Raw genomic sequence first — 22086 nt, 5'->3', positions numbered from 1 at the left:
AATAAACGAGGATTAAAACACAAAGTCAAGTAACTGCAAAAACATCCAGTGGGGAAAAAACCTCAAGAGGTTACCATGCTAATCTGTTAGGAGTTTTATAGCAAAATTACATCCGTCAAGTTTTGAATCCCTTTTTGTCAAAAGTACAGGCTCACTTGTTTTACAGAGTCTATCATCTTTGTCTAGTAAGACAGTACACTACTGCAATATTTGCAAAAGGCAGTAATTTTTTTTTAAAGTGCAGTCTGAAAACCCTGAAAATTTCTGAAACTAGAATGAGAACTGTATGCAGTATTATTACAAAAGAACAACTTCTCGTTTAAAAAAAAAACCTACTTAATTAATCCCCTCCTCATAAATAGAGCATTTCTTCTACATACAGGAATCTGACTTCCTTTTGCAGGTTCTGTAGAGAATGTCTCTGCCACGTGCAACATTCTATTATCAGGGCTAGGAAAGAATTATCTGGACCGGCAACCCCATATGAACCAAATCACATTTGTATTTAATGCCACTGTCATTGCCATCACAGGCAAACACAATCCTGAGGCACACATGCAGACATTATCTTCCAATAATATGAGCTGTAGAAATTTTTCTAGGGAAGGGAAAAATTTGAAAATATTCTGACAGATGATATAACTTTTAAGGTTCACCTCTGAAATGTTTCCAAAATGCCATGACACGAGGGACTATAACACCTATGTCTGCAGTAATTGAAAAAAAAACCCACAAATTTTTATAAGAGGAACATACCGAATGTGCGAGATTGAAATGTATTGATTTTCTTCTTGTGCAATGGATGCAACTGCACTTTAATTGAAAGCCACTTTAAAATAACAATGACACTGAAAAGACTTAAAACTTTTTAAATAAAAGGACTCCTACAGTGCATTGCCTACCATTACTTCTATAGGTTAGAAACAAAACAAGTCCTAAGGTGAGTCATAACGCAGCAATTTGCATAGCCAACTACAAAATGCAATCCCGCCCTCCAAAAGCTAAGGAACTGGCATTCGTAGAGCTTTCTGCCGTATCAGGTGATCCAAAGTTTGGTTTAAAGGTAAAAAAAAGTCTTGGTGTTTTTCCTGTTGGCCTACCTAAACTAGTTCCAAATGTCATGCATAATGAAATACCCACATCCATTTTCTTATCTGGTTTTTTCTCCAGAGAGCCAAGAAGCAATCTGTCAAGTTACAAAACCTTTTGACTACTGAACTGAAAGGATAGGCTTGCAAGCCTAAAGTCAGTCAGGAAAAGGGAAGGAAGCTGCTGGAAGAGAGAAGAAGTTGGCATACCTTCCCTTTGTTGAAGTAATGGATAATCTTACGGCACAGACCTTCCTTACGTTGCCACTCTGACTGGGATGGATAATGCAGGAACTCTCTCAGAGGTCTGTCCTCCCACTGAAGCAACTCACAGTACAAAAGCAAAGTAAATGCAGCCTCTGTTGGAAATGCAATTATTGGACACTGCATCAATGACAGCAAATAAATACAGCAAATAGATTGAAAGGTCTCTAGACCTGCTTCTTAAACAGTCTGGAATTTCTGATTTACGATTTGAGAAAAAATCCTGAAGTCTTAGATGATCATTGAATTATTCAATTACTTAAAATAGCAGCATACAGCTGTTTCCTATGAACCTGATTTTTAGGTACAAATCTGTCAAGTTTCTTTTTACTAGCTACTTGATTTAAATGCACAGTCAGATATTCAGATATGCAACTAGATTTGGGGCCTGCAGCTGTAAACAGAGCTTGGACAACAGAATTAGACTCTACACTTTCTAAGTGCTTCCTAAATACTATACTGCAAGGAAATACAGCCGATGATAATAGTCGTTTCGTGATTTTAATCTTCCTCTAAATTTGATACCACTGTTGTGTTATTTTTGATCAGCCTTCCTTGTAGAATATTTTAAAGTAAAATTCAGAGTGTAATGGAATAGTCATATGGTTGTGTGGGCACAGATGTACATTATTTGACTTGAGGGAATGAGCTGGACCTCAGCTTCTTATCTTCCCAGCTGCCATGAACGAGTCATACAAATTTTTTGCAAAAGAATGAATCAGATGTTAGAGTGTAACACTGGGAGAGTAAAAAATTTTCACCAGGACTTCAAGCAGACCCCCTGTGATGTCTTACTAACCTGTATAGTTCTCAGCCTGTAAGTGCATGTCACACAGCTTGTGGATATAGCGTATGTACATCTCTTCCTTGTTAATTTCAGATTTATAGAAATTCTGTGAAAGAAAAAGAGAGTTGTTATTCTTATTGAGACTTTTCCTTTGAGACAATTAGCAGCATCTGCGTATGTATAAAGGTATTGAAAAGAGAATACGTTATTAGTGTAAAAGAAAAATAATAATTCTTCTCACATTCACACTGATTTAACCCACTAATTTTATCATGTCATGATTTTTTTTTTCAAAATGAAGGTAGTCAAAAGCTGAAAGGAAAGGCGAGAGAGGTTGTAGAACCTCTGTCACAGGGAAACTCAGAACTCAGCTGGACAAGGCCCTGAGGAACCTGACCTACTTGGCCCTGCTTTAAGTAGAGTTGGACCAGAGACCTCCAGAGGATCCTCACAATCCCAGTCATTCTGTTCTGTCATCCCAGTGCTCAGATTCTGAAGCTACACTTGCCTGACACAGATTCCTATCCCAACCTTTCCCATCCCAGTTTCAGCAACATTGAACAGTACCACAAAGAGATAAAGGAAACATCTTTACCATAAGGTTAACAGTGCAGCCAATTTTCTTATTTTCTGTTTCATCTCCTTTCATACAGTCCCTAAGAAAGCAGAACAATGTTGAATAGTACATCTGCAAAAAAAGTCCTTTTAAAATAAATTTGAAGCTATCTTATCCTCCAGAGTTTCCTTGGATCAGAAACAACAGTTAATCATATACTTTATTTTATAAAGTTCCTCTAAGAAAAATTTCCATGTTATGGCTTAAATGGTGTGAGAACTGAGTGTCCTCTTACATGTCTGCACCTGAGAACAAGCACCTGAAATGACTGCTACTTCATTTCTTACAAGAATCTGAACAAAAATCAGATAACAGTGGCCAAAAATCATCTGAATGAGATCTACTATAAAAGTAAAAACTATTCTTTATCCAGGTGTAAATGTTTAGCGCTTTCCTAGTCAAAGAATTAGCTTTCATAAATTCAGCTATCCAATATAGTGTGGGCACGCTGAAAGATACAACCTGAGTCATTTTGACTAGATTACTAACTTTTTCAGAAATTACTAATCTTGACTTGAGAAAGTCACATTCATTTGTGAAAGTGACAAGATTTTTAAAGCAGTGACACAGCAAACTGTCTTGAGAACTACTGTGTCAACTAACTGGCAGCTGGACCCCAAGAGATGCCTGCATATTTCCCAGTTTTGATGAAGTTCCCTGTTCTGTTCTGCTCTAGGAATGAAAAAAAAATCTGTGTATTAAAAATCAATTAAAAACTGGTATCTGTTCCTCGGTTAAATGTATATCTGTGTATCAAAGTTGCATTGATAGCAAATTTCATAAAAAAAAAAAAAAAAAAAAGCTCCTTGCTTTCCCTTTAAATGTGCCTGAGATACCTGGCCTTGCACAGTAGTTTTACAGCAGCTATTGTCAGGAAACAAACAGGAGATTGGATCAAACTGGTACAGATAACAAAAAGAGCAAACTAAAAAGCACAGAAAAGTATTGGGATTGCAGAATACCCAGCCCAGTCACAGGTTTTAACCTATAATGAGCAGCAGAACAAGAAAAAAATTATTTGAACTCTTGTCAGTACGCTTAAAGATAGAAATATTTGGGGCAGTTCTATATAGCTTCAGGTTGCCTATCATTCCATAAGAACAGCTGTGGGGGTGTGTGTATATATATATGAACTTAAAATATTTTCTTGTAACTGAATCAAAGCTCAGCTGTATTGACGCAATAGTCCTGCAAACTTCAGTCTAAAACTAAACAAAGGATGCCTAGTTTATAGTGGAGTCTTGCACACACGAGTCACCAGCTGACATGTCAGACTTCCCTCAGATGAAAAGTTTTCCAACCCTGCATGTCCAGGTGAGGTGTTCAGCACATCTTGGTTCAGCAAGGCACTTGAGTTCATTCTTGCATTTAGCATGTATTTTGCTGAATTAGGTGAGATCATTTCAATGATAGAAGGAATTAATAGTTTAGCAACCTGAATAAACCTTAGTACAAAATTACAAATTAAAAAATTCCTTTATCTTTGCTATTATCAGGAATGAGCATGCAAGAAGGAGAATTAGGGCTGTAGAGACGAGGACTTAGGATTTTGCTCAGAACCCAGCAGCAATGAGTTAGGTTTGCTTACGTAATGCCATCAGAGAAGCATGCAGCTTGATAAATAATAAAAATATTCCGTGTAGAGAAGAAATTTGGTACTACCTCTTTACGAACTTCTTATACTTAGAATATATTACTGTTGTTGCCAGATACCTGTAGTCAAGCAGACGCTCCATGAGACGAGTAACGGATGTAACAAAAGAGATTCCAGTCTCCCGCCATGTTTCCTGCTCAATCTTCTCCAGCAAACTGTTTAGACATGGAAAGACAGCAGATGAGGCTTCTGGGGTAATGGTATAGGGTATGCAGACAGCTGTGGACAACCTGGTTTCTCCCTCACAAAACTGATTCATAGAATTACTATCTTACCTTGGATACGGCCCAAAGAGCTGAGTTCTACTCCAGGCAGCATGAAGCAAAGACAAAGAAATTACAGAATTGACAGGAGAAGGAAAAATATGTTCACACTGCCATTTAAAACATACAAAAAAGAGCAATGCTCATTGCAACCGTTGATTCCTACATTACTACCTGTAGCTTAAATACTGCTAACAGCTGTTAGAAGTTGGAAGGGAATCTAAACCTACTGCAAATACCTCTTCTTTGCTCATCCCTACATAAATTTTTGTCTCTAATCAGTACCTAACTTACCAACGTTGAATCACAGTTTATTTAAACTGTAAATAAATCAAAACTGAATGCATTTACATGCTTTCTAAGGATAAGCATGCAGGATGGGCAGGCTTATCTATCTTGAAAATGAATGTGCAATTGTAAATTCAGAAATACAAGTATTGGTTCTAGCAAAACAAAGGTTTATGCTTAAAACTACCAGCATGCTATTAGGGGCCACATAAAATTGGCTGGAATATATGGCTAAAATTCTGCTAATGATCTCTGTGGCTCACTGGAATATGAAAAGATTTAGGATTAACTGCTCTGGACTCTGAGTTCAAAAGTCCTTTTGAAATAAACCAGGATCAATGGAAGTAAAATTTGGAGACAGATCAGTAATGAAAGATAACTAAGTGGAAAGTCAGATATAAAGTCTTTAAGTTTATCCTTACAAGTATGGATTTTTGTATGAAAGGCAGTGGAAATACAGTGTCATGATGGACTCTCGAGGAAGCAACTTGGTACTGTTGAGCCAACCGAAACACGGTCTTCAAAAATTGGAAGAAGCAAAGGAAAATGCTGAGGAAACTGTCTTTTGCTCTAACAAGGCCTTACTTGCTAGACTGTTTCTCTAAACAATCCTAGGACTGTGATTTCACTTATTGCAATGTAAAAAGAAAGGCACTGGCTCCTCTAGCAAATCAGTTTTTGACAGGAGGATGACAGCTACTTACCCGTACAGCCTTATATTAGATTTCACAGAAAGAAGACGAAGAATTCAGGTTTTTGTATTATTTTCAGAATTAGAGTGATGTATTTCTATTTCACTGAGCCATGTAATGAAAACCTGCCAGAAAGCCCTTTACTGTTTTCCTTGAGCATCAGCACTGTAGCTGCAGCTGCACAGATCACTGCTTTGACTCTTTCAATGACCCTGCACAACACAGAGTGAGCAGAAACTGTCATAGCTTACAGTAGGCTGAAGAGTTCCCTGTAGTTCTCATCACCTTTTCCTTCGGATACCAGGCTGTCCAGCTTATCGATCAACTCAGCTTCAACCTGGATGGAGAAGTGATTTGTTACAAACTAGCTGTTTATGTAGAAGACAAGAGCTCCAAACACTAGGAACACTGCAAGAATATTTCTTTTCTTGTGCCTGGGGCTGCTCACTTCTATGTGCAAGTGATTTATTTCTCTGTGGTTCAGTTGAAAGGACACACTTTTCTCATTCTTCAGTGAAATAGGAGGACTAAAACTAAACTATTCTTTTGCTTATCTGGCTCTAAATGAACATCCCAGCAGAGGTAAAACTGCTTCTTCACAGGAATTTCTGAAGTTTATTCTCTTATCAAATAAATCACTCGGACACACTTTCTGTGAAACAGTATGTCAGATAAACTACATCCTGTACTGTAACAGAATATCCAGGCAGAGAAACTAATTCATGGCGCGATCACCACTGGTCTGCTGTGGTGGTTCTGCTGGTGGGTAATTCATTTCCCATCATCCAACCATCATTACACTGGAAAATTATTTGTTCATTAAATCCAGTTTTGTCAAGCCTCTCTGATTCTATGATGCATTTTCTTTTCACACTTTATATAAAGGGCCACAACAGTATCATTGTTTCTCTTCCCTTACAAAGGTTTTGAATATGTATTCATTTCCCCCACCAGACATATTATGTCCTATTATCAAGTTCGATATCAGATATTCCCATAAAATTGATTCAAGTGCAGAAATCAATGTATCTGACATTAAACAAAACAATTTTGTGTAGTCTTTGAAATCTTGTAGAAAGTACTTTCAGTACTAATGAAGACAGGTTCCTAAAGGTTGAAACTGGAGAAATATGGCTTGTTTTTATTTAAAGACAAGCATAGTTTGGGCTTCTCTGGTTTTCATCTGCCAAATTGCAAAGGAAGTAAAGATTAGAAGGAAAAGCAAATCACCCAGTGGCACACAAATGGAGTTGGTGCTCTTGTTGCTGAAATCATTAAAGGGAGACCTGATTTAGCCCATGAATAAGACTGCATTGTTATCCAGTATCGCTGAAAAAATAACCTTGTTAAAACATGAGCTACTGAAGAAAATTAAAAAAGGGCTTGAAAATTAATTTCCAGGATTTTTGTATTTTCTGACAACCAATTTAGTATTCAAAAAGTAAAGAGAAGCTCAAAATTGAAAAAAATCTACCCTCTCTTTGCTTGTGATCTATAATGACTTGACAGAAATCAGTAATGCATCTGTCCAGCTATCTAGCATTATACTGGACAGCAAATAACTTCCTGGTTCCAGGACCTGATGTTAATGAGATTTAAAACATCTTGTGCTACTTAACTATTTATTTCATTCTCACTAATATAGATGACTATTCTGTCTTCAATCTTAGAATTATGATATATACTTCACAATACAACAGGGAAATTTGCTCCACAGGTAATTTAAGAAATATTCTTGGAGCTCTAATTTAGAATACATTAATGAGATTAAAAATTAAATGACGATTATGAAGTGTTCATCTTGATGCAGAAAGCATAAACAGGTCCAGAAACTTGAAGATGACTGTTGTTGGCACTTGTATGTGTAAACGCCAGAGCAAGGACTGCTCTATTGTTATGCTAAAACAAGCAAAAAGAGGACCATGATCAATGCTACTGTGACAATAATAGTAGTAAATAATAATAACAGTAATAATCAATTGAGTTGAAGAGGAAGAAAAACATAAGCTCCTGGTAATACTCTTCCATACAGCCTTTAATAGGTCACATTATGGAAAAAGGTCTGTTATTCTTCTGGAACAACAGATTAGATCTGGCATTTTAATGAGTTTGTGGATAATAAACAATCACATGAATTATGATCCTTTAAATAAAACCTGTTACTATTTCAGAGCACTTATCTGGAGGTATTTGCCCCAGTATTGCCCCAAACACAATGGCAATGAAGCACTGTCACCTGACGATCCAGTCCAAACCAATCCTTCATTGTTAATACTTTGCACCTCAGGGATCTGTTTTGCAGTGCAAATTGTAAGCAATTCTCTGACCATGACTGGGCATCAAAATGATGAAGACTCCTCTCCCTGTTTTGCAATCAGAGCTCCCAGCAGGTGGAAACTACAGAACTGCTGTTGGGCATAACCATTCCGGAGAGCTGCTACAATCTCTTAAAAAATACACAGTTGCAAAGCCTGCCAGGACTTGCTATAATTGTCACAGTCACAAAGTCTGCTACAAAGCATGGTCTAATTGTTTAATTATACAATACCACTTTTTAGCTGAAAATTGAAGACAGAGAAGCAAAGACCGCTGTTTCACAAATACTGGCTAAATCATTACATCTCCATTTTTGGTTCTCAGTCGGATCCATTTAACGGTTGGCTAATAATCTAAGGGAAACCAATGGGAGTAGTGAGAGCCTAGCACGTATAAAATTATTTTCTTTTCCTCATCTCCAATGTGATGAACACATTGCTCCTCTTCTCTATGTTCATGGGAAATACGTAGCTTGCTCTGAAGGGCACTGTTTAAATAATCTTGGGAGTCTTATAACAGTTTTGTAAATTATGCTTCAAATTTTCTATTTTTGTGTATTTACATGACAACATCTTCACAATCAGAAACAGATCAACAGATACAAACTCCTTGCTTCCAGCCAGACATTACAAATAGAACAAGGAAAAGAATACTGCAAATGCTTGGGAAGCGACTTCACCTGTTTGAAGTTGCCATTCTTTCTCTGCTCCCAGTCCATCATGTCATGGAAGATAGGGATCATGATATTCCGGACTTCTGGTTGTGGAACAAGTGTAACACCAAGAAAGGGGCCAATCATTCCCGGAATAAAATGAATCTTATGCTCACCTGTACAACACAAAGTAACTGCAATTAAATTAAAGCTTTTGCTACCTGTCACTGAGAAAATGGGGAACCCCTGCAATAATGACATACACAAAGTAGTATATGTGCTATGGAAGTCCCAATTTCATAATTGACATTGACTTAAGACCAAATTACACTGCTTCTCAGCAACAGAAACTTGAGGCATTTTGCTAACAACCTCTTCTGAGGCATGCTTACTGCATGGTTGCAGAGAATAAATCAAAATAGCCATATTCAGAACAATATTCAGTGATAAATACCTGTATCTACATATCTAAAACGGGCTTCTCACTTCTTATTTGAATTTGTCGGGCATAATTTCCTGGTTATTTGATCTCTGTTATATTGGAGAGCCTTCTGTTCTCCACACAGATGCTTAGAAACTGTGATTAAGTCTGGTTGTATCATCTTAGCTGTGCAAGATGGGTCAGGCTTATTCAGAATTTTATAATAAGGCATCTTCTCACTTCTGTACTCATCTTCCTGACTGTTCTCTGAACTCTGCCCAACATGACCTGGGGTTTGTTTTATTCTGTCTAGTTGGTTGGTTGGTTTTGGTTGAGTTTTGGTTTGGGTTTTTTTTTGTTTGTTTGTTTTTTGGTGTGGGGTTTTTTTTTTTTTTTTTGAGCTGTAGAAAGCAGGACTGGGCAAACCATTCTAGCATCAAGTGCACCTATGAAAAAATTGTGGCAGTAATATTGTCCCTCTTCTCTTACTCAAAATTCTTACATATTTTCTCAAAGATTATGGTATCTTTTTTACTCATGCATTTAACAGGTAGCTCCCATTCAGCTGATTATCAGCATGATACATTTGTAGTCTTTGTTTTCTTGAACAGCACTCCTATTCCTACAAATAAAATGTTCATATTTGGCTTTTTGAATAATTGCTTGCCACCACATTATCACATTATCCAATCTGATTCGTATAATTCCTTTGCCCTCTTAATGATTCACCTGTTCTCAGCACCTTGTATTATTTATGATCTCTATCAGCAAACATTTTTTTATTTTCCTCTAGAACACTATATGCTTCCTTTGTCCTCAGATGTTTCCGTAGGTATTCATTTTTGGTCCCTGATGGAGACAGGATACTGGCCTAGCTAGATTTGCTCGATGCAGTACAGATGCTATTTGGCTCTTCTATTAATAAGATGATGGATTACCTAAACCCAAGACTGCTGCAGCACACTTCTAAAAGCACAAGTCCTAGATGAAAAATCTCCATTTACGTTTTGAGACCTGTGGCAAGATATACCTTTTCCCATTTTGTAACATGCTTAATTTCTTAATCAAAATATATAGGAAAAGGTCAAATGAATTGCAGAAGTTGAAATTTTATCACAAACATTGTTTTATTGTGGACAGGGATTTTGTGGGTTTTGGTTTGGGTTTTCTGTTTTGGTTATTGTTGGTTTTGGGTTTTTTTTAAATTATTTGTTTGGGGTTTTTTGTTTGGTTTTGGTTTTTTTTTTCTTTTTAAAGTAGTAATGTAGAATTTGTTACCCATACTAGCTACCTGAAGACACCAAAAAAGAAGCTTTACTGTATGCCACTTCTGGGCTTTATTATCAAACACACATAGCTATGGTTTAGTGCTGGACTTGGCAATGTTAGGTTTATTCTTGGACTCGAAGATTATAAGTGTCTTTTCTAACCTAAATGATCCTATGATTCTGTAATTTTGAATCACGACAACTTTGGCTTTTGAATCATCTACAATATTATAAAGTTGGTTATAGCTGTGAAAATTTAGATTTCTGCTTTGCAGCCATGGATCAGGCGAAAGTCAGTAATAGTGTATCTCCGTATGAACCTGATGGCAGCACTGTTGAAGGGATTACAAAAAGCTGATTTTGTCTTTGAAAATACACAAAAACTGTCACTGATGTGTCAAAACAGCCCAAACCTGCCACTGTCACATTTGAGAAGAATGCATTCAAATTCATAGGAATGTATTATTTCAAATAAAAAAGTATGATGAGACAATGCGGAAAAGAGTTTTTGGTGGGAGAAGTGCTTCCTGGTTTTACAACTCTCTCAAGAGAAACTAACTATTCTATGATGCTACAAAAAGTAAAAAATTCCAACAGATATCCGGGTTACTTTGCCTTTGATTGTTAAGACAGAGAAGAAATAGACATACCCAGGTTCTGCCACATGCTGAAGAGCTCATATGCCATCATCACTCTCATATCACCATATCTGAAAGAGAGGTGATAAACAAATGTATAATAGAACAAAAATTGGCAAGGTAGTGATGTTTAAAAAAAAAATCAAATTCACGTGTAAGTCAACATAAGGATATCAAACAAGTCGAGTGATCACTGAACACTGTATTAAGAGATCTACTTTATTTCCCAAGCATTTCCACATCCCAAGTTCCATAATAAATCACAGGGACTCATAGAAAAAGAAGTCAAGTTTCTGAGGTGGCAGGAAAGGCTGGGAACCCAACAAAACATGTTCTTACTTATCCAGAATTTTCTTCCTCTTAGCTGGTGTGGCATTTTCGAGTTGGAGACTTGGCTGGTTTATAAACAAAACTGCCAGGCTGAAATAAGAGTTCCACACCTGTGACACAGGAAGGAAGTTTTACAACATTATACTCCAAGGAGTAAATTTTAAACAAATATAAGGAGACATATGTTCTTTTACATGTAGAATCAGCCTGTTCCTTTTTGTAATGAAGACGTGACTTAATTAGTATGTATCTTCACTATTGAGATACTGAACTCTTAAGGATACCAACAAATTATTTAAAACCTGGTAGGAACTAAAATTAAAAGCCCCAAGAAGGTAATGCCACTGGGCTTTCCTCTTAGCACCAGAGTTAAAAATTAATAAACTTGTTGACCAGCAAAGTTTTAAATTGCTTTGTCTGTAGGCTAAACAGATTTTATCCCTCAAAAATCCGCAGAGATTACATTTTATCATGAATGAAAGCCTTATATTTTAGTCAGTTTTCCCAAAGAAATTAGGCTTTTGCCATCATGCTGCAGGTAGACATACCTAGGTACATGGCTGGCAGCTTTTCCTTAGTAACACTGAACTTGTTGCTCATTTTCAACTACATCAGATACAGGGAAAACACTCTCTAAGGTGGTCCTCCAAGTTTTAAGTCAACAGCCAGAGAGACCTCTGGGAGAGGAAGATCATGAATGCCCCAACTTCAGGAAAAGCATTTCCTGAGTTTACAGTTTATTAGCCATGAACCTGTAACACAGCATGCTTCATTAGCTCCACAGCTTATGAGGATACTTATTTCATTTATGAGGGGCTCAGTTTTCTTGATTTGATCTCTCAGTTTATCTGTTCTACTTCCCCTCAGTTCCACAGCAGATTCAAATTCCTGTTGATTATCAGTGTGGTCATCTTCCTCACAGATACTCAAATAAATGCTGCAAATATTATCAGCTAATGTAGAGAATAGCTCTTGTTCATTTGTTACGGCTAGTTTAGAAAGAAGTCATAACATTTTCTGAGTATTAATTCTTACTTTAAAATCAAAGTCTGTTTCCGTGAAATTCTTATGCAGTGCAGAAGACAGGTACTGAACTGTTGTAACTATGATACTGCAGTCAGAAACAAAAAAAGAAAACAAAAAAAAGAACATTTCAATCTGGAGTATAACATATTGCAGTGGTTTGTGGTGCTGATTTTACTACACGTACAGAGATGGGCATGCTTCATGTAATCACTGCTAGATTAACAGAGACATCACCTATCTTTCCATGTTTTAATAAACAATTTGTACAAAGTGATACAAGATTAAGAATTTTCATCATTATTGTAACTTTCGGAATTTACACAGGAATTTACATTTAAAATGCTGTATATTTTGCATGGCTGGGCCACATTACCTCCAGTGAAACAAAAGAATACACACATCTTCCTCCAATCTTAAGCAATAGATTACCCCCTTGCCCCCCAGAAAAGAGCAACTCAAAATGTTTGAGTTATTTTTGTTCTTGGCCATACAATGGTCCTTTATCTGTCTACACTTCAATTCAAGATTATTTGTGAGTATTTTGCCAATTCTGGATTCCCTGGTATTTTTTTTGTAGGTGGCTAAATACACCTTAGTGAAAGCAATCAAGGCATGTGATAAATTCAGGAATTAATAAATAGCATGTAGATAAGGCAACAACAGTAGCAAAAGAAACAGCACATCTCATATTCAAATTCAAGCAATACTTCCAATATCACTGCTAAACATACCTATTGGCCTAAAGGTTTATGGCAAAATTATGCCAAAGGGAACCAGGTAACCTACAGCATCTGAGGTAACTACTCTTCCATGTGGGTTTTTCTTTTCTTTCAGAACTTCATTTAATCTTTGCACTTTAAATACTGAAACCCACTTCTTTCACTTTTGTTTAGCACAGTGAACCGCAGAGTACACAGCTCAGCTGAGCAGTCAGCCTTTAGGAAAACTTCCATGGTGTCTTTGTGTAATGGGAACCCCTCCAGCCATCAGTTAGTCCGTCGTAATTCAAAAGCTAGTTTATCTAAAGAAACTAGTAAATAATTCTAGCCACCCTGTGTTCATCACACTGCTGCCATTCCAAATAAAATGCTGCAATTCCAAACCCATCAGAAGCAAGAAAATTAGATAAAATTAAGCATTAAAATGGTAGATGATAACTTAATTGAGAAATAACTCTGTATGTAAGGCACTTGGTGTCATCGCTAGGGTCTGCTCCTCCTTTTATAAAATAACTGAGTCCTCCTCCTAGGCAGGTTAAGGAGCGATGTTTATGGGAAGAGACAGATGTTTAATGCAGTAACTTACTGAGAAAGGGAGTCGAGAGGTCTGCCTGTTAATACCACTCGGTGTGGGTGGCTGTTCCTTGCCATGTGTTGTAATAGCTGCTGTGCCACTCTCACCCTCAATGCAGCTACTTCAGCTTTGGGTTTCAACTTTTAACTATTTAATACCTGTACATACGGGTATAGTTTAAGAAACATAACAAATACAGAGTCCCAGTTTGGTCCAGAGTGTTAAAGTAACTGTGGAATGAGGATGAGGATTCTAGAATTCCCGTCTTGATCACCACATCTCAGTCTGATGAAACACACTGCATTACAGGCTTTAACTGCTCAGCTGAGGAGAAAAAATTCCAGTAAAGTATGTCAACAGTTTATACCTCCTTCTCTACTTACTTGCTGGTGAGCAACCTCATCACCATCCAGTCTCGAGGAAAGACACTCATTTTCATCAGGTTCCGAAACACACAGAAAATCTTCAGGAGGAACTCCTATCACACAGGGAAAAGAAGTAAAAAATATCACCAGCAGCTGCAGACTAATCTTTTTCTTGCTTATAAGAAAGACAATTAAGGTCAGCATGCTCCACTTGAGCTATGTGCTACTAGGCCATTCACCTGAAAACATGGAAACAACATATATTGAGATATGGCTCTATTCATTTTGTATGCTTCTAGTATGTACTAAATAAGTTGCAGCTGTCTTTTAAATCTTATCTTCCACAGTGAGATGAAAAACTTCCTTATGTGCATAATTGTATGTGACTTCTCATGTAATCATCAAGAGTTCCAGTGTCAATTTGCAGCTATTTTCAAATATACTGGAATCATAAGCATTTATTTATGCATTCATTTAATTAATGTATCTGTCCAAATTTCTTTGCACTTTTGTCACAAATTTGACAAAAACCCACAAGCCCAAGCCCAATAAAATTCCTACATACGTTTTTTAAAATAGCAACAGAAAACACCATTTTGGGCAATATGCAGCAGAAAAGATCTCGAACACACTCAGCTGAATATTTGCTTTCCAAAAAAATCCCCAAACCTAAAGACGTTTCTGGTTTTTGACTACCTGCACCTCTATGTCTATAAAGAACAGCAAGGATAAAACATGCCAAGTTGCTGCCTTACAAACTATGATTTTATAGTTTTATTTTCCTTCCGCACAAAATCAAGGTAGCACTGAAAGTGGCAGCGCAAGGTTCCTTCAAAACTGTCCTACCATTATTTCTTAATTGGGGGTGAAAAAGATTAATATTTTGTTGCAACCAAGCTAAGAGTAAAGCATCAGAAGCTCCTTGACTTTAAGCCTCATTTTGACCTAGATGTAACAGTGGTAAGTGAACATAATGTCCTTCCATCTAAGAAAAAGTATTGGAAAGATTATTACAGCAATATTTAAACAACAACAAAAAAGTAATATATTTGATTAGGTCAACTGGTAGTTGGAAAAAAAAGTTGGGTATAAAATCTTCAGCCTCTCTGGTACTCCTGGAACATCCTTAGATTATCAGATATACAACAGTGTTTGTTCTTATGGGTGTAAAGACAAATTTCAGTTCATTGACAAACCTCTTCAGTGGTCTGACATACGAACTATAGTTTAGATAGTGTTTAAAAATATGTATTAGAAATCAATATGAATTAATTTACCAAATCACTTTCCTGTGAGCAATTCAAAAGGTAGCAACCTCAAATAACTATCAGCCTGAGATATAGTGAACCCTGCAACCTAAAGGTAAGAATTATATCATCCCAAATTTATCTCCCTGTTTCATTCAGCCTTTCTATATGCACATGAAATATTTAGAAGCTGAAAGCTTTCAGGAGAGGACTTCTCACTGTTTCTCCATTTCATTTAAGGCAACATAAGTTCCTGCCACATCACATTCTTCTTATTGTCCATATTTAATTGAGTGCCATGCTAATCACAAGCATTTTATATTAAAAAATCTTCTCTTTATTTCTGCAATTATTCTGCTATTTAAACAAACTGTTGTCGGAGATACTCCTCTTTCCTACGGAACTTGAGATAAAAATTTAGTTTCTGCTGTTTTGAGATGTGCCATTTCAAAATGTCAGTGGCAAAAAAGTCACCAGAGAGGTCTGTACCCCATACCAACCCCTTCTGTTCATGCAGAGCCATAATTTAAGTTAATGTTCACAAATTTGGGAAGCATGCAGTAAGTGGCATAGTAAGGTTACTGCTTTCCCCCAAAAAATTTCATCTGCTAGAGACATTTGTGTCCCCAAAAAGGCTTGAAATTCTTGTCTGGCATAAAATCAACAGCCTTCCTAAGTCAGCTCCAATGCAGATTGAACATCTAATAAAATGCTATAGAACAACTGGCTTCACATTCTCAGGATTAAAAAAACCCTGCTCCTCTGACTGTGTTCTATATGGTACAATGACATCCTTTTATGTCTCATAACATCTATCTTGGGACTTTTTTTGCTGTTATGAAGATAATTCAGTGCCCTGTGGTCTTAGATGTTTTTGTAACACAATACCTATTATTATAAAAGTGAAAGGAAGGTCCATGAATAGAGTGCCAGTGAATGGGAATGATTAGCAGAGCAAGTAATGCTGGAGGGATTCCCCTCTGCCCTCCCATTCTGAGGAAATCACTCTACAAACATGATGGTCTGTTGTACCTTTAGTTCATCCTTGCTTTGGAAGTTGTCCAGTAAGTGCTGGAAATGAGTGTCTGACATCTGACGAAGCAAAGATAAAAGGCAGGAGACATATTCTCCCTGTTGACCAAATGAGAAATTCTTTCATTCAAGCAATTTGAAATTTTGTAAATATAACACTCAACCTGGGTAAGGTATAAAGGGAGGGGTCTGAAATGGCCCCAATGCCTATGAGAGGAAAGCTGGCATGCACAAAGATTAAAATACTGCACGTTAACAGTTCTTGAATTACTGTTAATGCATAGGAATACACCTCTTAAAGGCTCCTCCATAGATGCTAGTTTTAAGGGTCTTTTAACCAATATTGTAGTCTAAACAAAAATAATCTAAAATTATTAATAGACATTAATGAATCACCCTCCAAGCATGCAGTTTTTGACAATCACCTTTTTCAGTTATTTAATATACTATGTCTATCGAAGGTGTGACTGCAGCTCATGCAGACATACCAGGAATTATTTAAACTAATTGGCTCAGATACTCAAAACAGTATAGCGATGACAGCATGGGATCAGTGTGGGCTACAAAAGGCATCTGGATTCTTGTAAATATTTGGCTTATTAGTGTTCACCAAGTTATGTGCTGTCATAGCTACAGTACCAACAGTATTTCAGTAAGATATTCTGAATATAGTTTGGATAAGCCTACATGAGCTACAATTACATTTTTGGCCTGCAAAGCAGATGCACCCTAACCAGTTACCACAGTATCCCAAAGTGTTTTCCAAAGATGAGCTCCCCCATTTTACATATCTGAAAGCAAAGCACAAAGAAGTTAAACAATCTGTCCAAGATAACAAGCAAGGCAGTGCCAAGGATGTAAGGACTATGTCTTTTGACTGCCAGTCCCTTGCACAACACTATTTTTTTCTGTGACAATGAGTAATTAATTTGGAAAATATACAAACTACTTTCTAAGCAGTATCTAATAAGATTCCACCTATCACCTTGCTGTGAAATATAAATTCAGGAACAAATACACGGGGATTTTATACTTGGGACTGTCCATTCTATTTTAATTTTTTTCTAATTGGCTCAAGCATCTACCCAGAAGCTTTGACATAGGTTGTTCCAATAAACTTCATAGGGCTGAACATCATTAGGAAATAAAAGGTGTGCTCTTACGGGTGAGATGGCATGGGATAAATAACAGTAAGTTAAATGCCAGGAGTAAAAGGAAATTGAGATGTTACTGGACATTTGCAAGCTAGCACCTTTCTTGTTATGTATCAAAGAACATGTCTGAAAACTACTAAATGCCTCGGTTCTTCATTAGGATTCTACCATTTTTTACTTTATCTGAGCTAACATGGCAAGATACAATCTTTTCTTTTGTGTGAGAAGCGTACCCTAGTGTAGATCTGCCCTCAACAATACCTCTGAGGTTTCAGCCATTTGATAAAAAAGCAAGTCTGAAAAAACGGATGTTCTGAAGAGCAGTTTAACATCATACATTGCGCAAAAGCTGCATTAGACTCTGACAAGCAAAAATAGACTAAAATAGGCTAGAATAGAAAAGGTCAACAAATCCAGAAAAGAAGAAAGCTGAACAGCAAAATTCTCTTCATTTTTTCCTCTTCCATTGCATGTCAAAGAAAAAATTTCTTCCCCTAGGCTTATGGTGACAGTCTGGACAAAGTGGTGGCTTTTCCCTATTCTCCCACCAAGCTCAACAGCTCACTTATGATCTGTTAATTTCTTTTGAAAATGTATGCTGTGTTTCATTTGCATGAAATGAGTGAACCTGGACAGAAGCTCTCCAGGGTGTTAAGTAAAGGGACTTGTCCACTGAGCATTATGGTATTCTCAGCCTTAGGAATCAGAGCCTGATACTCGTTGTAGGGGAATAGACAGGGATCGGCGACCGGAAGATTACGGGATGTGATGGAAAGATAGACTCCTCCCCATAGGAGTGGCAGGAACAGGAAGCGCAAGAGCTATATAAGCGTGTGACGCAGTTAAATAAACGGACATTTTGTATCCATTATATTGATGTCTGTGCATCACTGTCCCCAGGGTGGGTAGAGCCCTGTGTCCCGGAGATATGCGGCCCAAGATAAGTTCTCCCATAGAAGCATACAGCAACACTCATATAGCCCTTGGTGATACCTATTTAAGGGTGGGGCTCTAGGCAGCTATCCAGCTAGCATATGTCTCAAGTTCTAAACAATAACTCTCAATCACAGCTTCAAAGGCAAACAAGAACATAACCTGGAAATCCACAAATGCTTCCTGAGCTCCACTGCTTCCTGCAGACCTCAATACACACAGAGGAAGGAAGGGATTTGTGGCTTATTGAGGGAAAGAGACAAAGCCCTGGGCATTCATGCAGCAGAGATGATAATGAGGTGCCAGTGGTGGTGAGGGACTGAACCAAAGGTTAGAGAAGCAGGAAATAGAAACTGATTGTTAGTTACTAACAGTGATTTCTGCTGTGCACTGCGGGCAACGCTGCCCTCTTACCGCCTCCTGAGACTGCGATTTACTCATGATTGTAAGCAGAGTTTGCAAAAGCACGTCCAGGAGGCTCTCCACCATCATCTCAACCTCCTCCACGACATCTCCCTCCTACAGTAAGAGGTGAGCAAACAGTTAGAAACTGGAGAGAACAGAGTTGGCAAAGACAATTCTGCTGAGTCAGCCATACCACAAACTTGCTTTGATGGGAGCTCTGTAACAGAGGTTCAAAGAAGTACAATTAAATTCATCATTGGTATCAGATACTGTTGTGATGCTAGTGTGTGTGTGTGTTACCTTGTCAGTCTCTGGTGGAAACATCCAGGGTCACAGCCACAAAGGTAATTCTATAATCAAAGATCTGCATACACTCTAGAACATAGTGGGATCAAATTACGTTCAGGAACCTTTATTCCATGGCAGTATTATTTTAGCTAATTACCATGATATCTTTCATCTCACTCTTTTCACACAAAAACATAACTTGCAATTTGAAATAGACATGGGTATGAATTATATTTAGCACCATGAGCTTCCTCCTTTAGAGCAAGGTGGGGAAACTTCACCACCCTTTCTTTGTGAGCATTGCTTTAAGTGATCAAGTTACCATTTGAGATCAGAGTATTATGATTATCAAAGCCAGGTGTTTAAACTCAGCTACAATTTCCAGAAGTAAGTGTGATTTCATTGATTGGATAATTTTAGAGTATTCTCTTAACATGAATCACAAAGTGCTAGTTACTGTCTCTTGCAGAACTGCAAGTCCTAGAGCTGTGCAGGGCTTTTGAACTCCATTGACACTTAAGTTCTGGGCTTGGATGAAGAAAATTGAACAGTGTCAAACCTGTTAAATGCATATGCTTTTTTCCCCGCCTAACAGCAAGAACACTGTGTAATCAGAATGCTCTGAGTCACACACGCAAAAGCAGACCCTCATTTCAGATGTTCTCCTGCTGACAGAAAGTTAGCAGAATTTAATTTTTAAAAGAATCTTCGAAACCCCTGTATTAACCTACAAAGATCCCTCAGTCTTCATTTTACTAAATCATTTGTGCGATTAAAAAAAAAAAAAAAATCCAGCAACATACCAAAGAGCTGGTCTTGATTATGGAGAAGATACTACTGAGGATCCCAGAGCAGATAAGTAGTTCCTTCTGCTGTCGCAGGTGAAGGTGAATGTGGTGAAGAACTACAGGTAGCAGGATACGCCGGGACTCTGAAAGAAGGAAAATCAGGTCATGGGCCTTTCAAAATAAAATGAAATTTCAACTGTCCCAATCAGCAGCCTTTTTGGTATTCAAACTAGCCTACTGATATACAGCATGTTTGATTAATTGGTGGAACTTCTGCTGTACAGGTTGTAGTACAGCACACTGCCAAGAACTGTATCTAATGAATTAATAGCGCATCTAGCTTCAAAAGTTTATAAATGCAGTACACATGATTTTCTCAACAGTGATACAGCTTGGAAACAACAATTGTGAACTGATACTTTCTAATGTTGATTTCCTTTGTGCAAACCCCTCCTCACTTCATGTGGCTCTCCAGCTCTATTGTCACAACTAATAGAGCTTCTCAAATAGATGCCTTTTGGAAGCTGGCTAATTCTTCTCTTTTAGGTGGCTTACAAACCTTAATCTTACTAAAGAAGAGAGAGGAGGCAGCAGCTGCAGAAAACAGTAGCCAAAACACAAAAGCAAGAGATGGAAAAAAGTGGTAAGATGTCAGCAAACAGACTGATAGGACAGATAAAAGCAAAACAAGTCATCGCCGTATGGGAGGCAAGAAAAAGAGGATGTATCTTTCTTTAACTGCAAGACCTGAAGTGTAGGGAGAGTGGGCAGCCAAAAGACAACTTTGGAAAGTAGAGTAATCTTCCCAGTTGCAGATAGGACATGGGAGAGATTGTTGACCTGGGCGTATCAGGTCACGCTTCCATGGGAAGAAATCGGATTGGAGTCTGCCATTATGTTGGATGGAAAGTGTGGCATCTATACAGCCATAACTGCCTTGCAACACTGAAGCTTTCTTTCTGTTTTTTGCTGCTGTAGTGAGATGTCATGGTGCTGTGCAGCAACTAAAAGCATCATTAGTTGCCAGTATCCTTGTAAAGGAGCAATGAAGGTTAATGGGAAAGACTAAAGCCCTGGACCCTGTGGGTAAAGTTACACCTGGCTTTATTGAGAAGATAGAAGAGGAGGTTTTTGCCCATGAACTGGCACCCACAGAGACAAGTATTTTTATCTGTAGGTGGAAAACACTACAATCAGATAAAATTCACCACCTGTTTCATAACTACCTTTGGACTAATCTACTCATTCTCTACATTCTCTCATGTTTTTTGAGATGAATTTAAAATTTAAGGAAAAAATGTTTATTAACAATTACAATGGATGGTTTAAACATGAGTCTGTGTTGTGATCATTCTCACCTTGCACTAAGCAGAATAATTTGGGTGCACTAACTTGAGACCCTCACTACAGGGAAGATTAAACCCAATGGTACTTTTTATCTTCCACTATTGCCTTCATAACTTCTTTCATTCAGACCCTTATGTATGAAATAAACTTACAGTCTTCAACCCTTCTTCATTCAATTAATTCTCAAAGAATAACTAATATGTTGAGTAAAGAAATATTAAAGCTATCTAAAGATTAAACATACTTTAAAAGAATGCAGTGGACTTCTCACATACTTTATCTCCCTGCTTCTCTTTCTCAGACAACAAGCTTGCTGGAAAGGTTATCTTCCTACCCATGACAACAACAGGAGAGTAAACAAAGTATCGAGTGAGATTTGGCAGTTTTAATAATTGACTGCATTTGTTAATGTACGTATTTTTATCAATCTTTAGTAACTACAGTTTATCCACAATGGTTTTATAATAATTTTCTACAATAGCGAAACTTACGAAGTACCCACAGCAAAGGTATGTAACAATGATGCTGCCAAGATAAATAATTACCAAGATTACTGGCATTCAGCAATGAATTGTTTGCAACAAAGCAACTGCAAAATAGGTGTAACGTGTTCCTACCCTTAGTTAGCAGCAAGACTTAGCCTCAGAGACTGCTGTCTTACCTGAGAAAGAGAACAGGCGGCTGTCAACAGTGCGTGCAATAGACTGTAGCTTAACAACATCCATTGATTGCCCAATGTGTACTGTACTGGGCATGCTGCCCAGAGTACCCCTCACAAATTCTGCTACTTCCTGCACAGTGAACATCTGCAACAGCTCATCAAAGATAGCAGGGAAGGAGTTCAGCAAAGCAGCCTGAAAAAAGTAAATGAAGAAACTGAAAATTTTGAATTCTGTAACTGCAGCTAAATGCAGTGAAATAGAAACAACAG

At 37.6% G+C, this 22086-nt stretch overlaps 1 protein-coding gene across 12 annotated transcripts in view; it reads right to left on the bottom strand.

Annotated features, from left to right (window-relative positions):
* The window catches only part of DOCK3 (dedicator of cytokinesis 3), a 222954-nt gene that overhangs the window by 33426 nt on the left and 167442 nt on the right, over positions 1-22086 (bottom strand). For 10 of the 12 annotated variants that reach the window (XR_010373348.1, XM_064454097.1, XM_064454103.1 and 7 more), the window contains 15 exons: positions 21817-22009; positions 19824-19951; positions 18700-18846; positions 16241-16339; positions 13980-14074; positions 12313-12388; positions 11287-11387; positions 10960-11018; positions 8648-8796; positions 5904-5989; positions 4685-4711; positions 4469-4564; positions 2735-2795; positions 2152-2245; positions 1299-1447 (listed from right to left, as the gene is read on the bottom strand). Coding sequence is in view for 11 of the 12 variants with exons in the window: in XM_064454097.1 (XP_064310167.1) it covers positions 1299-1447; positions 2152-2245; positions 2735-2795; positions 4469-4564; positions 4685-4711; positions 5904-5989; positions 8648-8796; positions 10960-11018; positions 11287-11387; positions 12313-12388; positions 13980-14074; positions 16241-16339; positions 18700-18846; positions 19824-19951; positions 21817-22009 (1560 nt within the window). In the remaining variant the exon portion in view is untranslated. The remainder of the gene's footprint in view (positions 1-1298; positions 1448-2151; positions 2246-2734; positions 2796-4468; positions 4565-4684; positions 4712-5903; positions 5990-8647; positions 8797-10959; positions 11019-11286; positions 11388-12312; positions 12389-13979; positions 14075-16240; positions 16340-18699; positions 18847-19823; positions 19952-21816; positions 22010-22086) is intronic. The other 2 variants (XM_064454100.1, XM_064454099.1) reach the window with 2 other exon arrangements.

This window comes from Phalacrocorax carbo, chromosome 6 (assembly GCF_963921805.1).
Source record: "Phalacrocorax carbo chromosome 6, bPhaCar2.1, whole genome shotgun sequence".
Classification (NCBI taxonomy): Eukaryota; Metazoa; Chordata; class Aves; order Suliformes; family Phalacrocoracidae; genus Phalacrocorax; species Phalacrocorax carbo.
Note: the sequence above shows the minus strand (reverse complement) of the source record. Positions and strands in the feature narration are given on the sequence as shown.